Source organism: Taudactylus pleione, unplaced genomic scaffold (genome assembly GCF_031769625.1).
Source record: "Taudactylus pleione unplaced genomic scaffold, aTauple2 ptg000203l, whole genome shotgun sequence".
Classification (NCBI taxonomy): domain Eukaryota; kingdom Metazoa; phylum Chordata; class Amphibia; order Anura; family Myobatrachidae; genus Taudactylus; species Taudactylus pleione.
Window position 1 is genome coordinate 4039310 of NW_028284605.1, and position 25745 is coordinate 4065054.

Genomic DNA, 25745 nt, shown 5'->3' on the forward strand with positions numbered 1-25745 from the left:
AATAAATAGCGGAGATGACGTATGATGCGAGCGGCCAGGGGACGTCTTTACAAAATAGCGAGCGCATGTTTCGTTCGCTCGCTCAGACATAGAGGCGTCAACAGACCGCAAAGAGCGAGTGCTCAATTTAAATAGCCGGCCCCTTTTTCTGAACGAGCGAGCGCAAATAGCGTCCGGCTCTGAATCAGGCCCAGAGATCACAGTAAGCCATTAAATGCAGCAGTAGGGCCGTCCTGCCTGAGCTGAATGTTTTTATTTTAGATGTGAGCACCATTCCAGGGCATGGGAGCAAGTCCGGGAGTCTGGGGGAGGTGCAGAAGAACCTAGCACTGTCCTGGACATATATGTAAATATTGGGCTCTATAGCAGTGCCTCCCTAACAGTGCATGTTTTCCAAATCCCCTAATTGGTGCACAGGTTATTTATTACTGGCTGATACATGTTAAAAGATCCACAGGTGGTGCAATTTATTTAATTTATGATACTGATACTATTTCTATTGTCGTCATGGTGTGGGCTGGGGAGGGGGGTTTCCAGGCAGACGGAACCCCCCCCTGCGTTTGCCTATGGAAGCTCTAATTTTAGTATATATATATATATATATAATATAGCATCATGTCTGAAATATAATATGGAAACACTTCATCATTCCCCTCGATGAATTGCTTATCATACTGGCTGTTGAAGGAGATACTCATTGGTTATGTCTTTGTGTATGACATGATCACCAAGCATTAGCAATCCTATCTCCCATATGCCCCCTCCCCACCACATCTAGTTTTTGGAAGTTTCTCAATAACATGTTTTCAGATATCCCATACCTGTATGATAAATTTTATTCTATGTATTTATCTCACTTTTGCCTTTCAGGTTTGAGCTTGGAAAAAACATCTTCCTTCCGGAAAAAACTGAAGTCTGCGCCCCAGTTCCTGCTGGCCCAGAATGTCGCGACAAGCAGTGATCCGCTGGAGGTGTGTCTTCAAAGGCAGACCGTACAGGACAGTGTACATGTCTTCCAACACACTATCCCCGCTGAGGGCAAACCAGTCACCAACCAGAAAAACTCAGGTATGAGACGTCTAATGAAAATAAACACAGTAGTCAGTCTTCTTTTAAAATGGATAGCATACAGAGCAGTATCTTAGTTTATAGAAACATAGTTTAATATACGTAAAACCAGTACACATTGATTACAAAATCTCCAAACCGCTGTCTTATAAAGTCAATTAAACCACTCTGGCTAGTCAGTTCCAAAAATCAGAAATAGTACAGGTTGAGTCTTCCATATCCGTTATTCCAAAAACCGAACTATTCCAAAAACCGGAATATTTCGGTGCATATGTGACGTCACGGCGTGACTTGACGTCATGACGTCACTAGTATCAGCGGCCAATGACTAGCGACCTGAGCGTGGTCCACACGCCAGGCCACCCCCCGCATCACCCTCCGGACCCCCAACGGCAGCCACCGGACCCTCATGACAGGAGCAGCACCCGCTGGACCCTTCCACCTTACCTGCCAGACCCTTCCGCCTCAGTCACCGGACCCCTCACGAAACACGCCGGACACCTGTAGCACTCGCCGGACCACCGCAACACCCGCGCGACAGCCCCGCAGGACATCTGTAGCACACGCCGGACCACTGCAACACCCACCCGCCGGGCCCCCCCCAGGTATTCCGAAAACTGGAATAATCCAAAATCCGAAATGCTCCTGGTCCCGAGCATTTCGGATATGGGAGACTCAACCTGTACTTTTAACTGAAGCTGCTCTATGCTATTGGAACGATCAGAAAAGTGTGAGCAATAACTTCCAAAATGTATTCCAACTAAATGTTCCTTCAAGGATATGATGGTGTGAGCATTCCAGAGTTAGTAAAAGTTGGTACACGTTAGGCGCTGAAGAGATACACGGCTTTAAACAATGAGGCTTTTCTAAAGACTGACTTGGTGTCTTTAAGCCGGCTGTAGCAGGAAGCACGCCTTGGGTATTAGCCGCTATAGCAGTTGTCGGCTCACATACAGCAGTTTTAGTTCTGAAGATCAGTCTTGTGGTTCCCGGCAGTCCAAGCATCACACCATAGGAACCAGAGCAGTGGATTTGATAGTGCTGCTGTGCTCCAAGTAATGGTGTACTAGCCAATTCTAATCTTCTCTGGCAAATGTAGTCATTTCTTCTGCTTCTCTACTTTATTTTTGTCACTGTGAGCAAAAGCTTTCAAGTGTGATTTTGGAGAAACCTAAAGCATCTAGAAATACCCTAGAGATATTTAAAGTTGACTTGCCGCTTACACACTGAGGAGGCAGCCATTTTGTGCATTGAACCAGTATTCATGAAAATGGTTCCCATCAATGCACTATAGGAGCAGTATGTGTGTCTGTGGTTCCTAGTGACTGCAGTATTGGATTAGTCCATAATATGGCTGTATCCACTGTGAGTAGGTGAAAGATTGTTTTATATGAACAAACTAAATAAATACATTTACAGATGATCAATTTTGAACACAATTGACTATATTTGTATTTTTAAAACTGGATTCTGTTTTTCCTTCATAATCCCTATGTGCACAATAGATGCTGTTGTTTGCAAGATTCGTTCTGCAATATTCCATAGATATGTATTCACTAAGATCTTCCTATTACCACACATTCTGGGCTGGTTCACAGTTGTGCACAAGTACATTTTGTACATGGATCCTGTAATTTCTCAGACTGTGCGTGCTGTATACCTGAGCCTACGCAATTTGGGGCAACTACAGGAGAATGGGTGTAACTGGGCGACATCTGGGCATTGGCAAGTAGGCTACATGAACTGAGGGTGTTTTGTGGGCGTGTCAGCGGACTTGCGGGTTATGCAGAGCTGTGCATATGCAAAAATCTGTAATTTCATATGAACTCTAAGGCGCGTATCCACTAGACGAGAAAAATGAGCGATTGAACGATTACGACATCGTAATCGTTCATTAATCATGTAGTGAATATGCCGGCAACGACCAGCGATGTGCGTTCCTGCTGGTCGTTATCGGCATTTGTCATTGCCTGAACATGCAGGCCAACCTGCAGATATCGACAGGTTGTGCATGTTCGGGGATGAGGGAGGGTGCCTGCACTGAAAGATATATCGTTCAGTGTGGGCACATTATTCACTGCGCAGGATGATGAACGATTGCACAATTACAATGTTGTACTCGTACAGTCGTTCCACTCTCGTGTAGTGGATACGCGCCTTTACACCAGGAATAGGGCTGGTGGAAATACGCTCTGAAATTGATGGCGATTGCTTCCACAAGTGGATGTGTCCAGCTTTGAATACAGGTAAAGTGGTACATTTATTTCTGAGCACACAAGGTGACCACTATTGTGGAACAACTTACGTGCAACTCCAAATCAGGTCTAGTCCCCCTCCGCCATCTCTAAGACCATATTCTTCCATCAATGGTATAATATGAGAATGACTTTTGTTTCATATAGCTGTTCTTGAGTACTAAAACTATTTTATTTACCTTTCCCATGTCTGAGAGATGTCTAATTACAAATGCATTTTTGGAGCTTTTTAAGCAAGTATTCTTCAGTCTTTCAGTAAAGATTATTCACTTATTAAACTTTGATTTGATACAATAAATTATTTTTAACTGCATTTCAACAATTTAATAGGTATGACAGCACTATACTTGATTGATACAGTAAAGGTGCGTACACACTGGGCGATAAAGTGGACGACTGAACGATAACGATATCGTTCAGTCGTTCACTATATCGTCCATTTTTTACACCAAAACGGTGAACGATAACGGCGATGCACGTTCCCGCAGGTCATTCGTCATTGTCGTTCATCGGGCAAACATGCAGGCCAACCTGACGATAACGTCAGGTTGCTGCATGTTGGGGAATGGGGGAGGGAGCCCGGCGCTGAACGATATCGTTAATGATATCGTTCAGCGGGTGTGCTCAGTGTCATGAGCGACATTGTGCACACCCTGCCAGGGACACACTAGACGATATCGCTCAGGGAGCATATCGTCTAGTGTGTATGCACCTTCAGTTGTAAATATAGGTTTATTGCACAGGAAATAAGTGAGTGCCCTTTGAAACGATTGATGATGGGGGTTTTCACCTCCAGATGATGTTACTGTGCTTGTACAGACCGTTCTGCAACACCTACTAAACACTCTGCTTTACTTTCCTGGCTGCCATATGTGGCTTTCACAATGTACATACATTACCAAGCCAAATTCTTTATTTTGATTGCTTCTCTGCATTGGATACAATTTAATTTGAGAGCAGCTTTGTTGTGTATCCAATGGCAACAAAACAAACTAGTCCTTCTGAAGATATAAATGCATAAAAGGCACAGAAACAAGCTAGATATAAAAAGCAACATACTTAGTTAAAGTTGCAGGAGGGAATGTACAAACCAATTATTTAACATCATCTGAACATGGAAATGCCATTTACCCATACAAAGATTTTTCCAACTACAATGTTGTATACAAATTATTAAAGGTGCATACACACGGGACGATTCGCTCCTTGAACGAAATCGTCCCGTGTGTCCCCGGCAGGGGTGTGCTCAGTGTCGTTAATGACACTGAGCAGAAACACTGAACAAAATCAAGAATGATTTTGTTCAGTGCCGGCCACCCATCCTCATCCCCGAACATGTTAAACCTGACATTATCGTCAGGTCGGACAGGATGTTCGGGCTATGAACAATAACTACCATTACAAATGGGAGCACGCATTAGTAGTTATCGTTCATCGATTTGGGGCAGAAACTGAACGATTTTTTGGACGACTGAACAATAACGTTATCGTTCAATCGTCCAAAAAATCATTGCGTGCACCTTAAGTCTGTAAGCGCTGACTGAAAGGAACTACTGTAACCCCGGGTGTTTGCTGGTGACTCCTCCCTCTCTGCTCGACCATTACAGCCACATCACTGCATTGGGAGATAGGTGTTTACAGCATTGACACTATCAAAACACACGTCTTGGGGTTAATTCCGATTCAGATAATAAACTGTTCACGCAAATGGCAAGTTTTTGCATACAGTGCATATGCAAATTTACGTATCTTTGATTATGTTTGTTCGCAACTACGTACTGTGTTTTGGGGAGGGAACTGGGTGGGAGGTGTCAATGCGACGTAACCAGCCTGACTTGAGGGAGTGTATGAAAAGCTCTGTGCAATGCGTATGGGAAGGGACGCCTGTTTCAGAAAGATCTCATGTACCTAGCATGGGGTTGGTGCAAGTGCAGATACTAATGATGACGTTGCAGTGACCCAGGGAAAGTCAATGGTCGGCGCTTGCACATGCGTGTTCTCCCGCTTTACCCCTTAGGGATTCTCACATTAGCATAAAGTAGTAGATCAGGCTTCCGTGGCTGCCCGCAGCTACAGCCACTTTGCGTTTGACTCACAATCTCACAATCAGGCCCTTTACGTGTATGTGTTCATGTACTTTACATCATTTCCATATGTGTCCTTGAAAATGTACAGTGAAATAAATCCTACTTATAGATAGGGTAAACCCTTCCTGCATATAGTCATTTTATTTTGGACTCAATTCAAATCCCAGCATCTCACCGCTGCTTTACGCCGCACTTATGGTACCTCTGGACTGGATACACACTAGACCAGGGGTCTTCAACCTTGGCCCTCCAGCTGCTGTGGAACTACACATCCTAGCATGCACTGCCCTTTTTGATATAACAGCATGCTAAAACTATGGCAGTGCATGCTGGGATGTGTAGTTCCACAGCAGCTGGAGGGCCAAGGTTGAAGACCCCTGCACTAGACAATGTATGTATCCAGCGATGACAGATGCAATGACACGATATATATCGGATGGTCCATACACACTGCACGATCTGGTGTACGACCGCCCCATATATAGTTCCCCTGCTGCTTCCAGAAGTATGGCCGACGGATCTTCTGATTTGCCGTGCATGCACATCAGATTAGAAGATGCGACCAGTGACACTCTTGAATGCTCGTTAGTGCGTACACACTGAGCGATGTGGCTGATATATATCGTTCCGATGTGCGTCATAACGATATATTGTCCGATATATCGCTTAGTGTGTACCCAGCTTACGTGTTCGGCCCTCATTTAGTCACTTTTGTCTCTAGCTTTTGATACAATGTACAGAATGTTAGTGTTTATGGGAGAGATCATGCCATAGCATAGCACCACATTATAATGCAGGATACATGTCCTATATCATTCTTGGTAGCATATAATTTATACAAATGTAGAGTTGAAAGCTCTTCTCCGGAGTCACTTATAGCAAGTAGTTATTTTATGGTGTGATCTGCTTATGCTTTGTCTTGTCCTCACTGTTGATTGTACATACCACCCAGGAATACCGCAACACATGTATCACAATTTCTACTTCAGGGTCCATAGGGTATCCACAGTATAGGTGTGACGTCAGTCGCTGGGCACCATAGAGTTAAGCTTTTCAGCCTCCCAGGATGCACTAGGGTCCCCCTCCTATACCCCGCCCCCGAGCCAAGGCACCTCAGTTTAGTTTGGTGCCCGGCCGGCGTCGGGTGCACCTGTCGGAGTGGGGTGCTAGAAGAGCCCCTGAAGCTTTCTTCAGTGCAGCTGTGGCTGCACATCTGGATGTACAGCATGGACAGTCAGTCCTGACGTCCATGCTGTCTTCCCTACACCCCCGCCGGTACCAGAACGCCGGTACCGATCCGGGGATGCTGGTGAGCATCTGGGGTCACAGCTAGCGGTGACCCCAGATGTTCCGGACCATGGCCGGATCCAAGGGGGACAAAGGTAAGCAGCGGGGTCCCGCGGTGGGTCCGCGCTGGTCACATGGTCCTAAGTCCCCAGGCAGGGGGCTCCCTGGGGACTGGCTGCAGCGTGGAGCCAGGCGACCAACCTGCGCTTTCCACTACCCCCTGGGACAGCGGACCGCAGCAGAGCGGTAGCGCTGCGGCGTCCCAGGGGTTAAATGCATGCCAGGGGAGCGCGCCTTCCCTGTCTCACAGCCGGCGCCTCCCCCGCTGCACACAGCCCTCTCTGCATGCTGCCGACTGGTCCTGTGGCAGCGCTCCTCCCCCAGGCCAGCCTCCTCTCTGCTCCTCGGCGGCCATCTTCTCCAGAACGCATGGTGAACGCTGCTGGAAGCGCTGGACGGAAGCATCGTGGTCTGGGTCCCCCCCGCATACCTCTCCTCCGCTGTGGCTCAGGTCTGTGTATGCAGCGCTGTGTCCTACCAGGCCCTGTGTCTGTGTAGTTGAGTGATCAGCGCTGTTAGTGCAGGAATTGTTATTTCTCTGCATTGTATGTGACTGTGCTAGCGCTGCCTGTAACTTTTCTTCTCTAAACTGTCAGCTTTATTACTGTCCCTGTTCTTCTGCTAAAGCCCTTGCGGTGCGGTGCTGCAGGGTGGTCTCTCGCCTATTTAATACTTAATTGGTGAGAGAGGTCACATACGTGGTGCCATCATGTCTGAAAGTGATTTTCCCCTCCGGCTACAGTGTACCACGTGCAAAGTACCGTTAGCGGAGGGGGAGGGTAGCGCGGAGGGCCTTTGCCGGCAGTGTTTGTCCATGGCGCGGCCTATTACGGTTACAGCACCGGTACAGGAGCCGCCCTGGGCTTGTTTCGCTCAGGCGTTAACAGCTTTAGTGGGCCAGTTAGCTCCGCAGCCCGCGTTTACTCCGATGGGTTTGTCCCAGCAGTCTGTGGTGTCGTCACCCATGCAGGGGTTCCCACGACAATTGGTGGTACCCCACAGTCTCCCTATTTCTCCGCTCCCGGGTTCTCAGGAGCCAGCGTGGGTTAACTCCCTGACGAGTTCTGTACAGCACTTGTCGGATGTGTTGCAAGGGGAGTCTGTGATGCGGCCTCATAAAAGGCCGGTGGCGTCTCTGTCCGCTCCTTATGAGGATGACGAAGGGACGTCTGATGATGGGGAGATTCTGGATCCTTACGATCAGGAACCTCTCCATACTAAGGACGCTGATGCTAAGTCCAAAGTATATATTCCTGGACTTATTCGGGCGGTCCGCACAGCCTTGGTGATTGAGGACGAAGTTCCCCCAGCGGCTAAATCTAAGTATGCCTTTTTCAAAGATGTGAAGGGCGATGCCACAGTCTTTCCTCTTTCGGGTCAGTTGGTGGACCATTTAGAGGAGGCGTGGAAACAACCTGGCAAAAGATACCAGCCGCAGAGACGTCTGGCGGTGGCTTATCCGTTCGCGGATAATTATTTTGCTAAGTGGGAATCCCCTCCACAGGTGGATTCTCACGTGACCCGTCTTGTCCGTAGTGCCACATTGCCGATGCCACCCATGTTCTCCCTTAAGGATGCTACGGACCGCAAGGTAGAAATCTGCCTGAAGTCCGCTTATTCCCTTGCAGGGGGGGCAGCACGGCCAGCTATGGCCATTTGCTGGGTTGCCAGAGCGATGGAGCGCTGGGCGGATTCATTAGAGGCTTCTTTTGAATCCGACTGTCCGGCCGAACAGGCGGAGTTGATTGGCAATCTCCGTGATTCGGCCACCTACATCAACGAGGCGGCTCTAGACATTAGTACTCTGGTGTCTAGAATTTCTTCAGCAGCGGTAGCTGCTCGTCGCACCTTGTGGCTGCGATCCTGGAAGGCGGACGCAGATTCCAAGAAAGGTCTGGAAGCGTTGCCGTTTACCGGAGAAGTTCTCTTCGGTCCGGATCTGGATAAGATTGTGGCCACGCTGGCGGCAGCCAAATCTGCTTGTCTCCCGTCGGCCGCTGCTCCTTCTGGTTCGGGACCATCGTCCTTTCGGTCATCTAGGGCCCAGGGCAGGCCCAAACCACAGTCGTTTCCTCGACAGGCTGGCCCTAAGAAATCGGTCAAGCCCCGGAAGCAGGCATGGAGTACCAGACGTCCGGCCCCCAAGCCAGATGACAAGCCTGCGGCCTGACGGTCCGGGCCTCCCTTTGGGGGATCCCAGGGTGGGAGGCCGCCTGCTACAGTTCGCCCAGTGTTGGTCGACCACTACGACAGACACTTGGGTTCTGGAGGTGGTTTCCCACGGATACGCCCTCTCCTTCCGGCTCGCTTCTTCACCACGGGTCTCCCATCAGACCGGAACAAGGCTATGGAGCTGCGGAAGGTATTGCACACTATGCTCCAGGCTGGAGTTATAGTGCCTGTTCCATTCTCCCAGAGGGGCCAGGGTTTCTGTTCAAATCTATTTTTGGTACAGAAACCCAATGGGTCATATCGTCCGATTCTCAACCTCAAAGCACTCAACAAGTCTTTGCGGGTCCCGAAGTTTCGGATGGAGACCCTACGGTCCATCATTCTGGCGCTGGAACCTGGGGACTACTTGGTGTCATTGGACATACAGGACGCTTACCTGCATGTCCCTATTCTTTTGCGCCATCAACAGTTCCTCAGGTTTGCAATCCGCAGCGACCACTTCCAGTTTCGGGCGTTACCTTTTGGCCTGGCAACAGCACCACGTGTTTTCACCAAGGTGATGGCGGTCATGGCGGCTTCTCTGCGGCTGCAGGGAGTCCGCATGTTGCCGTATTTGGACGACCTGTTATTGGTGGCAGGATCTCCAGAGCTCCTGTTACGCCACTTGGACCTGACCATTGCACTGCTGCAACGGCACGGCTGGCTAATCAACTGGCAGAAGTCCACTCTAATCCCGTCTCGGAGGATTCTGCATCTTGGAGCCTTATTGGACTCGGGACAGCAAAGGATCTTCGTGACGGAGGACAAGATCTCTGCTTTACAGTCAAGGGTGCGCAGTTGCCTGCACAGCCGCCGGGTGTCCTTACACTCGGCGATGAGGTTACTGGGCTCCATGGTGTCGGTGTTCGACATGGTGGAATACGCCCAGTTTCACTCCAGACCTCTGCAGCACCTGATCCTGTCCAAGTGGAACGGGCTGCCTCAGTCTCTGAAGTCCCAGACGATTGTGCTCACCCAGGAGGTTCGCCTGTCCCTTGCGTGGTGGTTACAGACCACCCACCTCAACAAGGGACATCCGTTCTGGGTTCCAAATTGGGTCCTGTTGACAACGGACGCCAGTCTTCGGGGCTGGGGAGCAGTTTCGGGTCCACACTTGTTCCAGGGCAGGTGGACGCCGACAGAAGCGGAGCTTCCAATAAATATCTTGGAACTCCGTGCGGTCTTCAATGCTCTCCAGCAGGCACAGCGGTTTCTCCAGGGTCGCCCGGTGCAGGTCCAGTCGGACAACGCTACCACCGTGGCCTACATAAACAGGCAAGGAGGAACTCGCAGTCGGGCGGCTCTCGTAGAGGTCTCTCGGATCTTGGTTTGGGCGGAGCGCAATCTTCCGGCCATATCAGCAGTCTTCATCCCGGGAGTGCTAAATTGGGAGGCGGACTTTCTAAGTCGCCAGGACGTTCATCCGGGGGAATGGTCCCTGCACCCGGACGTTTTTCAACTACTGGTGGACAGGTGGGGTCTTCCAGAAATCGACCTCATGGCGTCCCGGCACAACAACAAGTTGCCGGTGTACGGGTCTCGCACAAGAGACGAAGGGGCGTCTCTGGTGGATGCTCTGTCCGTCCGGTGGACGTTCCGGTTCGCATACCTGTTCCCTCCGGTCTCCCTTCTTCCACGGGTAATCCGGAAATTCAAACAGGAAGGAGGGACGCTCCTGTTGATAGCTCCCGCGTGGCCCAGACGGCACTGGTTCTCAGACCTTCAGGGTCTGTCCGTGGACAGTCCTCTGCGGTTGCCGCTACGACCGGACCTTCTGTCTCAGGGTCCTTGCCTTCACCCGGACCTGACTCGGCTGTCTTTGACGGCGTGGCTGTTGAGACGGCCATGCTGAGGTCCCGGGGGTTTTCCAGCTCTGTGGTGCGTACCATGTTACGAGCTCGGAAACCGTCTTCCGCGAGGATATACCATCACGTGTGGCATACGTTCTTCCAGTGGTGTCGACCGAGAGGTTATGCACCGCGGGAGTTTCGTCTGTCTCAGATTCTCGCCTTCCTGCAAGCGGGACTAGATCATGGGCTTCGCCTTGCTTCTTTGAAGGTACAGGTTTCGGCCCTATCTGTCTGGTTTCACCATAGGATTGCTACAATCCCGGATGTGCGCACCTTTATGCAGGGTGTTCTCCGCATTCAGCCGCCCTTTGTTCCACCTGTGGCGCCTTGGGATTTGGCTGTGGTCCTGAGGGCTCTCCAAGGACCGCCGTTTGAACCACTGGGCTCAGTGGATCTTAAATGGCTAACAGCTAAGACTGTTTTCCTTCTGGCCATTGCTTCGGCTAGACGTGTTTCTGAGTTAGGGGCTCTTTCTTGTAGACCCCCTTTCTTGGTTTTTTATGGGAACAGGGCAGTGCTCCGCACTCGGCCCGAGTTTCTTCCCAAAGTTGTTTCCCAGTTTCATGTTAACGAGGAAATAGTTGTTCCGGCCTTTAACTCACCGGGTCTTTCCGTGGGTGAGGCCTCTTTGGATGTTGTGCGGGCCTTAAGGACTTATGTTGACCGCACTTCTTCGTTTAGGAAGTCGGACGCTTTGTTTGTCCTCTATGGCTTCCGTAAAAAGGGTTGGCCTGCTTCAAAGCAAACTTTGGCAGCCTGGATCCGTATGGCTATTTCTGAAGCTTATCTTCATGAAGGCCTACCGGTCCCTCCTTCTCTGAAGGCTCATTCCACTAGGTCTGTGGGTCCTTCGTGGGCAGCTCGACGTGGTGCCTCGGCAGTTCAGATCTGCAAGGCTGCTACGTGGTCCTCTGTCCATACCTTCGTGAGGTATTACAGGTTTGACACCTTCGCCTCTCAGGATGCTTCCTTCGGGCGGCGGATTCTCCTTTCTGCACAGGAGCGTCCCCACCCTTAAAGGATACTGCTTTGGGACATCCCCAAGGTATCCTGTGGATACCCTATGGACCCTGAAGTAGAAAATATGAGATATGGTAAGAACTTACCCTTGTTATCTCTATTTCTACGAAGTCCATAGGGTTCCACAGGACTCCCGCCCTGTCGCACCTGTGCTGCAGATGGGCTTTGCTCTGGTCACCGGTTTTCCGTCTCCCTCTGGTGAGAATGTGATTCTTGTATGTGTCCAGATCTTTTTTCTCTCTCTTCCTTCTCCTCCTCCGGCCTATGGCTTGATAACTAACTGAGGTGCCTTGGCTCGGGGGCGGGGTATAGGAGGGGGACCCTAGTGCATCCTGGGAGGCTGAAAAGCTTAACTCTATGGTGCCCAGCGACTGACGTCACACCTATACCCCAAGGTATCCTGTGGAACCCTATGGACTTCGTAGAAATAGAGATAACAAGGGTAAGTTCTTACCATATCTCATATTTTACTCTGTTTTTCAGGACGGTGCTGGATATTTTCTTGCCTAAATGTGATGAGATTACCGTTAATGAAGAAGTTTAACATTGAAGAATTTGAGTTCAGCCAATCTTATCTGTTTTTTTGGGACAAGGTATGTGGTCATTGTTAGGGAAACATATTCATTTATTGCGATTTACATGTTCCAGGCTGATTTAATTTCATATATCAGGAAATGGCAAAGACATATTAAAAGTCAGTAATGTTAATAATTACTCTTCACCAGGCCTCTAATTCTGGTCACAGATTAACTTTAAGAAGCCTTTATCAGTGAGGCATTAACAGCTTCCTATCAGTACATTGTAGTTTTATAACCTGACTGTTCTGACTCACAATCACAGCCAGATTGATGGTGAATAACAGGTCACAACTGTGCTATTTTCCAATCTGAGACTTATTGTGAGGTGTCTCTATCACCATTAAAGACAGGTCTTCATTGATGGCCCAAGGTTTTAGGCACACTGCCCAGAATTGTTTGACCTTGTACTGGCTGACATATTCCTCATGAGAGCAGGAACAGAACTGATTTTGCCCGTGGAATATCCCACAATAACATAGCTACCTGCATCAGGACACTGAGCTGTGCAAACTGGGATTTAAATTAAAAAGTTCAAGCTTCTTTATTTTACACCTAGGGAAATGATAGTGTACACACCATTGTCTCAATTTCACTCACTAACTGAGATAATATGAGAGATGATCTATCACAAATTACCTTTAAAAACTGTGAGCCATTTGTAATATAAATCCTTATTATTTTAGTTATCTTTTTAAGGTGGTTTCTTCTCCTGCAACTTTGGAGATACAGATGTGTCCACAAACAACTATCCTCCATGCGCTACAAGTCGCTTTACACATAACGTCTGAGAGCCGTGTGACTTGGTAGCGCTGAGCGTCTTTTCGTGCGACTATTACCCTTCAAATGCATCTTATTTGAGATGCGAATAGAACACACAAGCAGCTTCTGCTGAATAAAATGATATGCGGCATGTCTATGTGCAACTGCGGGGGTATCTGCATTCAAAATGCTACGTTACACTGTCAGCGGCTGTGACACTGTAACGTAGCATTTCGTATGCAGATACACCAGCAGTTGCACATAGAATATAAGCATGCCGCATATCATTTTAATCAGCAGAAGCTGATTGTGTGTTCTATTCGCAATGCTGTGTGAATAAGACGCATTTGAAGGGAAACAGTTGCATGAAAATACGCTTGGCGCTCCCGAGTCATGCCACGGCATGGCGCGACTTGAAGGGCTGTTTCATGAGCAAGAAGGCTAGATGTATGCGGACACATCTGTAGGAATAATAATGTGATTACAAAAGTCAATTTCTGGTGTAATATAGTTGACCAGAGGTTCTGAAACGCGATCCTCAAGGCTCCTTAACAGTTTAGGTTTTATAGAGATCCACGGTGAGCACAGGTGGTTAAATAAAATTGACTGAGATACTAATTAAGCCACCTGTGTTTAACCATGGATATCTCTAAAACCTGAACTGTTGGGGAGCCTTGAGGACCACGTTTGGGAAACTCTGGACTAGACCGAAGATGGAAGCTAAAAAAGAACAAAAAAGATGGTTGCTTTCCTTTTAGGATAAACTGGACACTCAAACACCCAGACAGTATTGCTGTGAATATTTAGTTGAAAGTGCACCATCCCGTTGGAGAACATACAAATTCAAAAACTGATGTAATCTAGTTGACTGTAGTGCTCAAGAAAAAAACATTGGTTGCACAGTGGTTAATATTGCACTATCCACATGGAGCTTTTATGTTCTCTCTGTATCCATAGAGGTTTCTTTAGAGTGCTCTGGCCCAAAGACATACTAATAGGTTAATTGGCTTGTGTAACTGCACCCATTGCTGGAAAATTATATTGTGTGTTAAGCTGGGCATACATTGGAGAGATGTACCAACCTTTAGAGAGAGAGAGAAGGAGAGAAAGTACCATCAAATCAGCACCTAACTGTCACAGGCTGTGTTTGAAAAATGACAGTTGGGAGCTGATTGGTTGGTGCTTTATCTCTCTCCAGTGTCAGACCAACAGCCATTTTATTTTTTATTTATTACCAGTTATTTATATAGCGCACACATATTCCGCAGCGCTTTACATAGAATGTCTTACCATTCATATCAGTCCCTGCCCCAATGGAGCTTACAATCTATATTCCCTACCACATGCTCGCAAACATACACACTATGGTCAATTTTGTGGGGAGCCAATTAACCTACCAGTATATTTTTGGAGTGTGGGAGGAAACCGGAGTACCCGGAGGAAACCCACGCAAGCACAGGGAGAATATACTAACTCCACACAGACAGGGCCGTAGTGGGAATCGAACCCATGACCTCAGTGCTGTGAGGCAGTAACGCTAACCGTTACACCGTCTGTGCTGCCAACATTTTATCTAACATACTGACACCATTAGAAGTTGTGACCATACACTGTGAGATATTTCACAGTGTATTACCACGATATCTGCGTTCCTCCCCTGGAGAGGAATCATTTCCTCGCTCCTCCTGTGTGAACGGGAAATGTTGGGAGATTTCAGCATGTCCGACAGACTGATAACTACTGCTCGGTCATGGCAATACACTGTTCAATTATCGGCCTGTTCAGCTGATTATCGGCTGTTAGCACTGATTATTGAACAGTGGGGGTCATTCAGACCCGCTCGCGAGCGCAGGACGCTCGCAAGCGGGTCGATGGTGCCCTACTGCGCATGCGCACGACGGAGGGAGCTCTGTCGTGCGCATGCGCGAGACCCGGCTAGCGACGGGCTCTCCGTCGCTCCGGGTCTCGCACCAAAGGGGGCGTGCTGTCGATGTTGATTGACAGCACGCCCCCTTTGGTGGGCGTGCCTGCCAGACAGAGGCGTTCACATGGGAACGCCTACCGTCTGAAGCCGGCCCCACTGACATCAGTAGTGATGTCAGTGGGAGTGATTTTGGCTCTGATAGAGCCAAAATCACTCCAGGGCTTGCGGCAGCGAGACCCTACCGCAGGGTCTCTGTCGCAAGCCCGATGGTCGCGATGGTCTTGACCATCGCGACCATCATCATGGACGCTCGCTATAGCTGTTGGTGGTCACCCACAGCTATGCGAGCGTCCAAGAGGCCGCTCCATCCTCATGTAGGAGGGCCCTGATTCAGAGCGAGCGCTCTGGTCAGAGCGTCCGGCTCTGAATCAGGCCCAGTGTGTTCCCAGCATTACACTTGGGCAGGGACAGAATAGTTTATTTCATTATACTGTGATGCAGAATATGTTGGTGCTATGTAAATAAGGGATATTAATACACATAAGTAAAACAGTCACTGACCGAGGGTTATTTACAAAGACAAGGTTTTTATTTATATCCTTAAAAAAAAAAAAAAGTCCATTAGTGAAAATCATGGATATAAGTAGTACAAAACAATTAAAAAGTCTTTACAGAAAAGTAAGCATTTGGTTATGGTGCTCCAGAAAAGAAAGTAATTATTTGGTCTTGCTATGTAGACATGTTGCACACAGTCTCATGTGTTTTCCTCAGGGCTCTATTTCACATGCCTAAAAGATCAGACATAATCAACATACACATCATGTCACAGTTACCTCAAAATAGATGCATATAAAGGGTGCTGCCAATTCCGAGCACGGTTAGCAGTACAATAACAAAAAAGTAGAAAGTGAGTGCACATAATATAATAAAATAGAGCACATTGTATGCATAGTAGCCCTAATTTCTTACTTTCTTGTAAAGCCCTATGTGTACTGTACAGATAGCCCCATGCCCACAATATGCAATCTTCTGCCATCTTACAGCCGCTTGCCAGAAACACAACCAAATAATTACTCACTTCTAATGCTGGTACATGATAATGGTCTCCTACCACTTCTATACTCCCTATAGACCTGCATAATCATACAGGGGACAGGGTGCAGCGGTTCCCGTTAGTGGTGGCAGTAGACAAGTCTATAATGGCCATATACATGCTCTGTTTGCCATGTGAAAGAAAGGCCATAAAATGATTCCAGTACGCCAAGGGTTACACACCCAAGAAATAAATAAATCCTCAGTGAATATTGTAATGGCCAGTGTGGTTTTATGTGGTGATATCAGACCTATTTCAGCTTTTCATCATTCAGAAGGGGTTTGGGACTGAAGTTAAGTCTGGTAATGAATGATGTGAAACCTCCTTCAGGAGCTCCAGGAAAATCTTTCTATTATTGTTGTTATTTGTAACTCTCACAGATAGAGCGCTGCAATTATTTCCTGAACGCCTTTATCGAAACCGCACACCTGAATGAGCCAATTGATGGGAGACTTATGCAGTTCCTGCTCTCAAATCCCTGCAATGATGGAGGACAGTGGGACATGCTGGTTAATGTGATTGGTAAGAATTAGAAAGAAGACAGCTGAGTTTTTCTCTTTTATTAACCTGAGCACTAATGCTGTATATTTGTGTTCATGACAGTCCTCACAGGACTAATTGCTTGTTTAGTCAGAGACTGACTCATTTATCCAGCTGTGTTGAAACAAGATATCATGAAAGTGAGCTGTGGTCCCTAATGGCTGCGGTTGAGTAACATTTGATTATACATATAACATGCTTTATAATATGAGCTATTCTACCACAAGAAGAGGGTCGACTGCCAATTTTTTCACTTTGTTTTGCCAATTGCAACCACGTGCTGCATTAGGTACTTGTCAGCAGTTTTTTTTAACCAATTATATAATTCAGACCAGGTGACAGCAATTGGATTATGAATTGGAAATATAATAGCAGGCAATTCTCCCAGTGAAATGGCTCATGTTGGGAGCTATGATGTACAATGCTATATCTGACTGCTTTTGTAAGAAAGTTAGTTTACAACAGACTACATGGCCTGTAAAGATTGTTTTGGCACAAAGGGCCTGATCCTGAGTCACAATCAAAAATGTACGAGGCAGCGTCTGTTGGCCGTCAACCGTTTATGCAATTATTATTATGCTTTATTTATATGGCACCACAAGTGTTCTGCAGCGTCTTACAAAGTACGTAAATAAGCGAACAAGAATCCAATGACTTACAGTACAATACAGTGCAGGACAAGGACATGCTTTATGCACATTGCTGCATTAGACATCCAAACACTCAAATAAGCAACAATGTGTAAGCAACCAAGTGTTAGGTGCCCTAGTGGCAAGTAAGGAGTAGATGAAAATATAAGTAAAGACAAGCACAATGGGTAAAGGACCCGGCTCGTGAGAGCTTACATTCTAATGGGGAGGGGCAGACAAACAGGCGTGACACAGATGGGGTAGACAGGGAGGAAAGAGTATGTAGCAGTGGGTTAGGATGAGAGCTGAAAGGCTTTGATGAAGTAGTGAGCCCATTTGAAGATTTGTAGAGAGGTGGAGAGTCTGATGGGAAGAGAATTCCAGAGGTAGGGAGCAGCACGGGCAAAATCTTGGAGGCGGGAGTGTGAGGAAGTAATCCCTTGGCAGGAGAGGAGGCAAGCATTTGTTGAGCAAAGAGGACGGAAGGGAGTATGAAGATAGATGAAGTCTGAGATGTATATGGGAAAGGAATGGGTGAGGGCTTTGTAAGTGAGTGTAAGAACCTTGAATTGGCATCTGAAGGGGAAAGGGTGCCAGTGGAGGGCTTGTAGGAGAGGGTAGGCAGATGTAGAACGTTTAGAGAGGAAGATGAGCAGAACAGTAGCATTGAGGACCGATTAGAGAGGAGAGGGGTGGGAGTCTGGGAGGCCAGATAGGAGAAGGTTACAGTAGTCCAATCTGGAGATGACCAGTGAGTGGATGAGGGTTTTAGTAGCATCCTGGGTGAGAAAGGGTCTGATCTTGGAAGGTGCAGGTCTCTGAATATTTATTCCAAAGTCAGTTAGTCCTCATTCCAGTGGAGTTTATTTATTGTAAGGAGCAGGTCAGGTCACCATTTCATGTTTTCATTTTGGGACCCTAAACTAGCCCAGTGGTTGTGCATGGGGAATCGGTATGATTTACTGCCGGACCCATGCCCGGCGGCTGGAATCCCAACAGCGGCATCCCGGCAGAGGAGGAAATCCCGATCGTCAAAGGTAAGTATATACTAACCTATTTCTACCACCTAACCCTCCCTTAGGGGTGCCTAACCCTAACCTTCCCCCCCAGTGCCTAACCTTAATTCCCACTCTAAGTGCCTAAACCTAACCCCCCCCCTTCCCCGCCGCCTAAATCTAAGTCCCCCAGGCGGGTGCCTAACGCTAACCCCCCATTCCCCTAGCCTAAACCTAACCTCCCGGGGGGTGCCTAAACCTAATGCGACTATCCACGCTCGGCGCCCAGCATCCCTTCGATCGGAATGCTGGGCGTCGTGCTCCCGGCATATGTCTAATGACAGGCGTCGGCATATCGACGCCTGTCTTTAGACCCTTGCCCGGGGTATGACAGTCGGGAAGCCGGCTGTTGGGATTAGGTCCGCCGGCTTCCCGACTGCATACCGTGCATGGAGCTTCCATTGATACACTCTATATGGACTCTTTGTCCTCCTTGACTCTTGTTTTCTTCTTTGCTATTGTTTCTGTTTGGCACATTTCAGAGTTTTCGATCAGAAATTCATGGTAATCCATTTTAAACAGGAGCTGGTTGCTTTGTCCATGTGTCCCCATTGTAGAAATGCCCACGGGGTGAAGTCTTCATGATCCAGGTGTTTTACCAGGTGGGCTTATAGGACATGAACACACTGTCATGCCTAGGTGAGAATGCCCATCGTGCCCCATTTACACCTGGCTAGTCGCAAGCTAAATATGATCAAACTATTGTTTAAGGAAGCCTTCGAAAGCGTAATAGCCAGCGAAACGCGTAGAAGACGACCTACTGTGTGGAGTATAGACCGGTCACTGTGTGAATGCAGCCCTGAAGCCGCGAGAGCATCAAGGAGCAGTGGTGAGAGGTATTCTTTGTCTGGCTGGCACTGCACATTGCCGGGACTTGATGAAAAGAGCTATATAATTACATATGCTGCTTGTGGCTACAGCGGACATTTGCTCAAATATCTAAAACTCTCCCCCTCCTGCGAATGATTATTTGTGGCCGCACAAAAGATACCATATTGCCGGTTACCGGAGGCTCTATAAAGAGAAAAATAACAGCTGACATTTGTGTTTCACTCAGATTTATGGTGCACTTAATTGAAAAGAGTGAATTCTGTTTTCCTGATAAAATAAATCACACAACAAAAACAGGATACTATTGGAAACTAAAGTGATACATTCTTTTCAGAGACTGGATACAAACAACATAATTGCTATTTGTAGCTGTGCTGTAAAGATTTAATATACAGATGCACCCAAGTTCATTGTGGCCGATCGTGGCACAAAAGTGCCCACGAGTCGCGCCACGGTACGAAATAGTGCGTCCCCAACCGCGGGAGGGCGTCTCCATCTATGGAGATGCGAAGGTGCGTCTCTGATTTCGGAACTCCGTCTCGCGTCAGGCATGGTGCGAGATGCATGCGCTATGGACAACACCGTAGCTGGGCAGATCTTTATGTCTCTGGGATAAGTAATACTTTCCGTGTACATAATATATATTAATGTTTTGGTAGAGAAGCGGTCTGCTGACTTATTTATGTGAATATATGTTTTACCGTATTTTGGGTATTTTCATTTAATGTATATTAATCTATTTGCTAGTATATGCTAAATAAATATATATCAAATTGACAGCGCCCTGAATTGCATGTGTTTTTTAAATATGAACAAACAAGCCTGTAATTGCTTGTGCACTTTTATGATGAATGAACAGAGAAGATTCTGCATCAGATCCACCGTGTCCACGATAGCCACATGCAATATTGTAGAATCTGGTCACATCTTGATGTAAAACATTTTGGTTGCAGACACTAATATATGAAATGAAAGCTCCTACATACAGACAACATACAACAAGCACAGTTAATAACCCCTTTATTGCCATTCTTTTTGTTTGTGTAGCAATTTGGTATAACATTATTGAAGGAGTGATCATTGAAGCATGTCTAGGGACAGACTGTCCAAATATATGATAGAGTAGGCAGAGAGGTAGCAGAGACCCTCAAAAAGTTTGCCCATGGCCTACAGAGAGGGATAACCTAAGCCTGTGTCTGGCATATACTAGGCACAAATCAGAAAATAATTTTTTTAATTTTGAGTGCCTTTTATGGGCCAATAAACCATGGCTTTATATATATATATATATATATATATATTACAGGACCTTCCCATTGGGGCGTCTGGTGATGGGTGAAACCTTTCAGGCCCAAAAATGTTGGGTATTTACTTACTGAGGGGCATATTTATGAATAATAATCAATAATAAAGTCCAGACGAGTAAGTGTGGCTATATGCCTCCTCTAAAAACCTTTTCATACATTTAGATGATACTAAAATAATGTGAATAGCTATGGCATCACAACTGTCGCACTTGGTGACTTGGTTGACGACTGGTAATGATACCACTCTTGCGGGAATTCTTGGTGAGCAAATGGGGTCCCCATTAGCTTCTTTTACAGGTTTTATTCTCTGTGAAAAGGCAGGGCAGACCCCCCTTCCTTTTTTTTCGACAGGCTCGACTGGTCTGGCATTTTGCTCAGACACTATTTGGGATGAGGATATGTATCATGATGTTCCCTTGTGGTTTGACAGTGTTTTGTGTTTTTCTGAACTGGATGTGCTGGGATCAGAGAACTTTTGGATGTCAAAACACTTTGTCAGCTGTTTCATAATGGTGTCCTTCATTTGTTTGATCATTTGCGCATGGAGTTTGGCCTTCCTCATACGTCCTTCTATAGATACCTTCAGCTTCGTCATGCCCTACACGCCCAGTTTGAATCTGATCCTATATAATCACCTTAAACTTGTACTTCTCCAATTACCTTCTTGTAAGACGGTCTCCTATCTTTATAGTGAACCCGCCTCTCGTAATTTGCCGGATGCCCTTCTTCTCCTTAGGTACAAATGGGAATTAAATATGGGTTCTCTTCAAGATGAACAATGGTCTCAGTTGTTGGGCTCTGTAAGGTACACTTCCCTTTTTGTCCGTTTTCAAAAAATCCATTATTTTATTTTTCACAGGTCCTACCGTTCTCCTGTTTCTATTGCACATATTGATATTACTATTCCCACTAATTGCCCCACATGTCATGTGCTTGACTGTGATTTTTGGCATTTATTATAGGCTTGCCTTAGGGTTAATGCTTTTTGGAAATTAGTGTGGTCATATATGCAAATTATTTTTCCATTATTACCTCCACTAGAAGCAGAACGTTGTCTATTCGCAATGAATATTGAAGAATTGTTTAATATCAATATTTATCATTATGTTTTAGGTTAAACTGATTATTGCCCGCTCCTGGTACACTATGGACCCTGCAGACATACATTAGTGGCGGACACTGGTCAATGATACAATTGACCATGAACATTATGTTTATACTAGTCGTAAGGCTCTTCCTAAATTTTGCAAGCTATGGGACAGATGTGCTCTCTCTCCTTTGGGCCTTCGTAGACCTGTTGGAGATCCTCCCATGTAACCTATCATTTTTCTGGTATAAATGTTTCTTTCATTTGCCCCTTTTACTGTTTTTTTTACGTTTTTTTTATTTGGTTATTTCCTTTTACCTCCATGCGCAAGTTATTTATGTGCTGCATCTGTGATTTTGGGCTCTGCTTATTACTGATGTCCCTTTGACCTCATAATTTGTTACTTAATGATGTGCTCTTTGTCGGCAACACTCATATATGTTTTTGCCATTTTATCTGTATTTTCTTTTTATTCTGTTTATAACATGTAGAAAAATCTCAATAAATAAACAACATGATTAAACAAAATGAAATAATGTGAATAGGATGTGAAAACACCAATTTTCACTTTATTCTAGTAAAAATAATATTTCCATCATTACGCCTTTTTTTTTCACACATTTATATATGCTTTCTTTACCTAAGAGATCTTACTCACAAGTGTCTCCATCTTCTTTATTGTTTTGCCTTCCTGTAGAAAAATATGGTGTTATTCCAAAGAAGTCTTTCCCTGAATCCCACACATCGGAAGCCACTCGCAGAATGAACGACATCTTGAACCACAAGGTAAGTGCTAGGAATTGGTGATCTACATGGACTACGTAATGCCATGTGTTCTCCCATTATCTATTTACATAAAATGTGAATTATACTGTGATCTACTGCACACCTACATAATCGCCAAAATAAATTTGTTATTAGTGTTATACCTATAGACTGTAAGCTTGCGAGCAGAGCCCTCTTACCTCTTTGTCTGTCTGTTATTACCCAGTCTTGTTTTATTACGGTTTGTTCCCAATTGTAAAGCAAAACTAAATATATGTTAGCACTATATAAGTAACGGTTAATAAAAAAATATATAGCAATCTTTTGGGTTTCACGAACATTTAAAAACCTCTGACTAAACCATGGCTAAGTTTAGTGGGACATTTCCCACTTGCCTGTGATTCCCCAACCGAAGGGAACGTCACAAGTAGCAGCGATCACTAGAGCATGGACACTACTGACTTTAGACCCTTCCAGCTGTGAAATGCAGTGGGTCAACAGAGGACCTTAGAGTGCCAGTTTAAAGTGTTATGACTTGGGGTGGAGAACTTAGAGGAGTCTATCTTAGTACACCAGGGAGGTATGCTAAGTTAATACTGATGGCTCTGCACATTAGTTTTGGCTAGATAGAGCTCTGTACATTAGGTCTGGCACATTAGTCTTGGTTGTGCACTCTTGTAATGATTGTATCTTAAAACATTATACTTTATTCAGTTTGCTTTTATGTTCCTTTTATTTCTGCAATATCAATGGGCTAAAATACCAACAAAATATTGTTACAATAAAGAAAGCATAGGAAAAAGTAAGACAAAAATAAGTAATAAGTGATTGCAATAATTTCATCTAAATCAGGCATGTCAAACTCAAAATACCAACCGGGCCGAATATTCAAGGTCTTAAGAGTGTGTGGGCCGCAACAAAATAAAAGTCTTATATGCAAATTTGAAAGGTTTATTATTAATAAAAAACAATGCAGTACCCCTTATGCAATGCCCCATGAATTTGTGCCCATTATGCAGTGCCCTAGCAGTGCCCCTTATGTTGTGCCCCCAGTAATGTCCATAGTAGTGCCCCCAGTAATGCCCCTAGTAGTGCCTCTTATGCAGAGCCCCCAGTAATGTCCCTAGTAGTGCCCCCAGTAATGCCCCTTATGCAGAGCCCCAAGTAATGCCCCTGATGCAGAGCCCCCAGTAAAGTCCTTAGTAGTGTCCCTTATGTTGTGCCCCCAGTAATGCCCCTTATGCTGTGCCTCTGCCATTATAGAACAGGCCCCACTCACCTGTGCAGTATTAACCTTTCTTCACGATGGCCGCTGGGCACCGCTTCAGTCCACGCCGTCTTCACTCCCACCGTCCTGCGTAGACGCTGCTGCTGACTGGATCCAATTAGATCCAGAGCGGCAAGCGCAGACTCCTCTCATCGCGGGTGACATCATGGCGTCACCCGCGCACTGTATCACTGGGAACGCTGGCCTCTGAAGCAATCAGAGGCTTCTGATCGTTGCCAGCTTTAAATAAAGTAAACACTGCCCGATCGGAGCTGAGCTGCGATCGTGGCAGGGGTGTGGGCCGCATATTATATATATGTGGGCCTACACCGTCGGGTCTCATAAAATGTTTTTTCGGGCCGCATGTTTGACATGCCTGATCTTAATGGTCTCTATATATTCTAATATTTGCGCTATCCCTTTCTCTTTCCTGTATAGTGATATAGTAAAGATTACAATAGACAGAGTGTACTAAGAATTATTTTAATCACTTTTCTTTCTTTTAACAATATTTTAATGGGATTACATCAGCGGTTCCCAAACTTTTTTGAATCACGACGCCCTCGAGTATCAGCATTGTTTCCACAGCACCCCTGGGCCAAAAGTTTCTGATTGAGAAATTAAAGCAAAAATTAAATGTAGTAGATTGTGCTTATATGTCATCTTTAGGTTCAGTTATGTGGTGGTTGACAGGCCTGTGCTTCTTTTTGTCCACATATATTTTAATTGGCAGCCATTAGTACTGGTTTTGCCTATCACATGAACTTAAAATAATTTTATTTGGTACTGGACCACCAACCGGAAGCACCCCTGCAAGTGCATTGAGGCACCCCAGGGTGCCACGGCATCTAGTTTGGGAACCACTGGATTATAGGATCTTGCAGAAATAAAAAGATCAAAACATCTTTAAGTAGAGATCATGGAGTGCACAACCCTAGTACATATACTTATTTCTTCTTGTGTTTGCTTTGACCTGTGGTAGAATACTATGGCCTGTAGCACAGCCTATGACAACAGCTAATGATGACTTATGCTAGGTACACACTTAAGTCCAGCGTCTGCCCTTCCAACCCCGCATACCGAGCAACCGATTTTGGTAAAGTATACCCACTTACCAATCTTCCGCTCGATATGATCGACCCGACATCACAACTGGGTGGGTATTAAATTTGCCCAGCCAGTTATGATGTCAATGTTGGAGTGTCCTGCGGCCAATGGGCCTGATTCAGAGCCGGACGCTCTGACAGAGCGCTCGCTCTGAATCAGGGCCGGCCCTCTGGTTTTGCAGAACGGCTTTCTGGCCGTCAAGACCATCGCGACCATCGGGCTTGTGACGAGACCCTTGTGGTAGGGTCTCGTTACCGCAAGCCCAAGAGTGCTTTCGGCTCAAACAGAGCTGAAAGCACTCCCACTGACATCACTTGTGATGTCAGTGGAGCCGGCCCCAGACGGTAACGCCTCCGTCTGGGCAGCCACGCCACCGGCCCGCCCACCAAAGGGGGCGTGCTGTCACTCAACTTCGACAGCACGCCCCCTTTGGTACGAGACCCGGAGCGACGGTTTGCCCGTCGCTATCCGGGTCTCGCGCATGCGAATGACGGAGCCGGCTCCGTCGTGCGCATGCGCACTGGGCCACCATCGACCCACTTGCGAGCGCTCAGCGCTCGTGAGTGGGTCTGAATCAGGCCCAGTGTACGGGTGGTCGGTGGTTCACCCATACTCACTGGCAGATGTGCATGATATATCTGCAAGCTATATCGCATATGCCATGCTGAACGGTCGACACGATATACTGTATCTGTGTACACACGAGCCCCCACACTTAACGATATATCATCCATTGGCTGTACGAAAAATATATCACATAGTGTGTACCCAGCGTTAGATCACCAGATTAATTATTAAATAATGCACAAAATAACGTGCCAATGAAATATGGTATAACACTATAGGTACTAGCGCACACTATGACACCAGTGGTGACTTAGATCCCCAGATGGATTCATAAACAATTCACAAAGTGATCTAAAAATATAAAATTATAATCCAGCCACTTGTGTGGTTATCATTTT

General features: G+C 46.4%; 1 protein-coding gene across 1 annotated transcript in view; it reads left to right on the top strand.

Moving 5' to 3' along the window:
- The window catches only part of BLMH (bleomycin hydrolase), a 94335-nt gene that overhangs the window by 3699 nt on the left and 64891 nt on the right, over positions 1-25745 (top strand). Inside the window, exons 2-5 of the mRNA XM_088477797.1 lie at positions 871-1068; positions 12322-12431; positions 16573-16714; positions 22339-22427. Of these exons, the coding sequence (XP_088333923.1) occupies positions 871-1068; positions 12322-12431; positions 16573-16714; positions 22339-22427 (539 nt within the window). The remainder of the gene's footprint in view (positions 1-870; positions 1069-12321; positions 12432-16572; positions 16715-22338; positions 22428-25745) is intronic.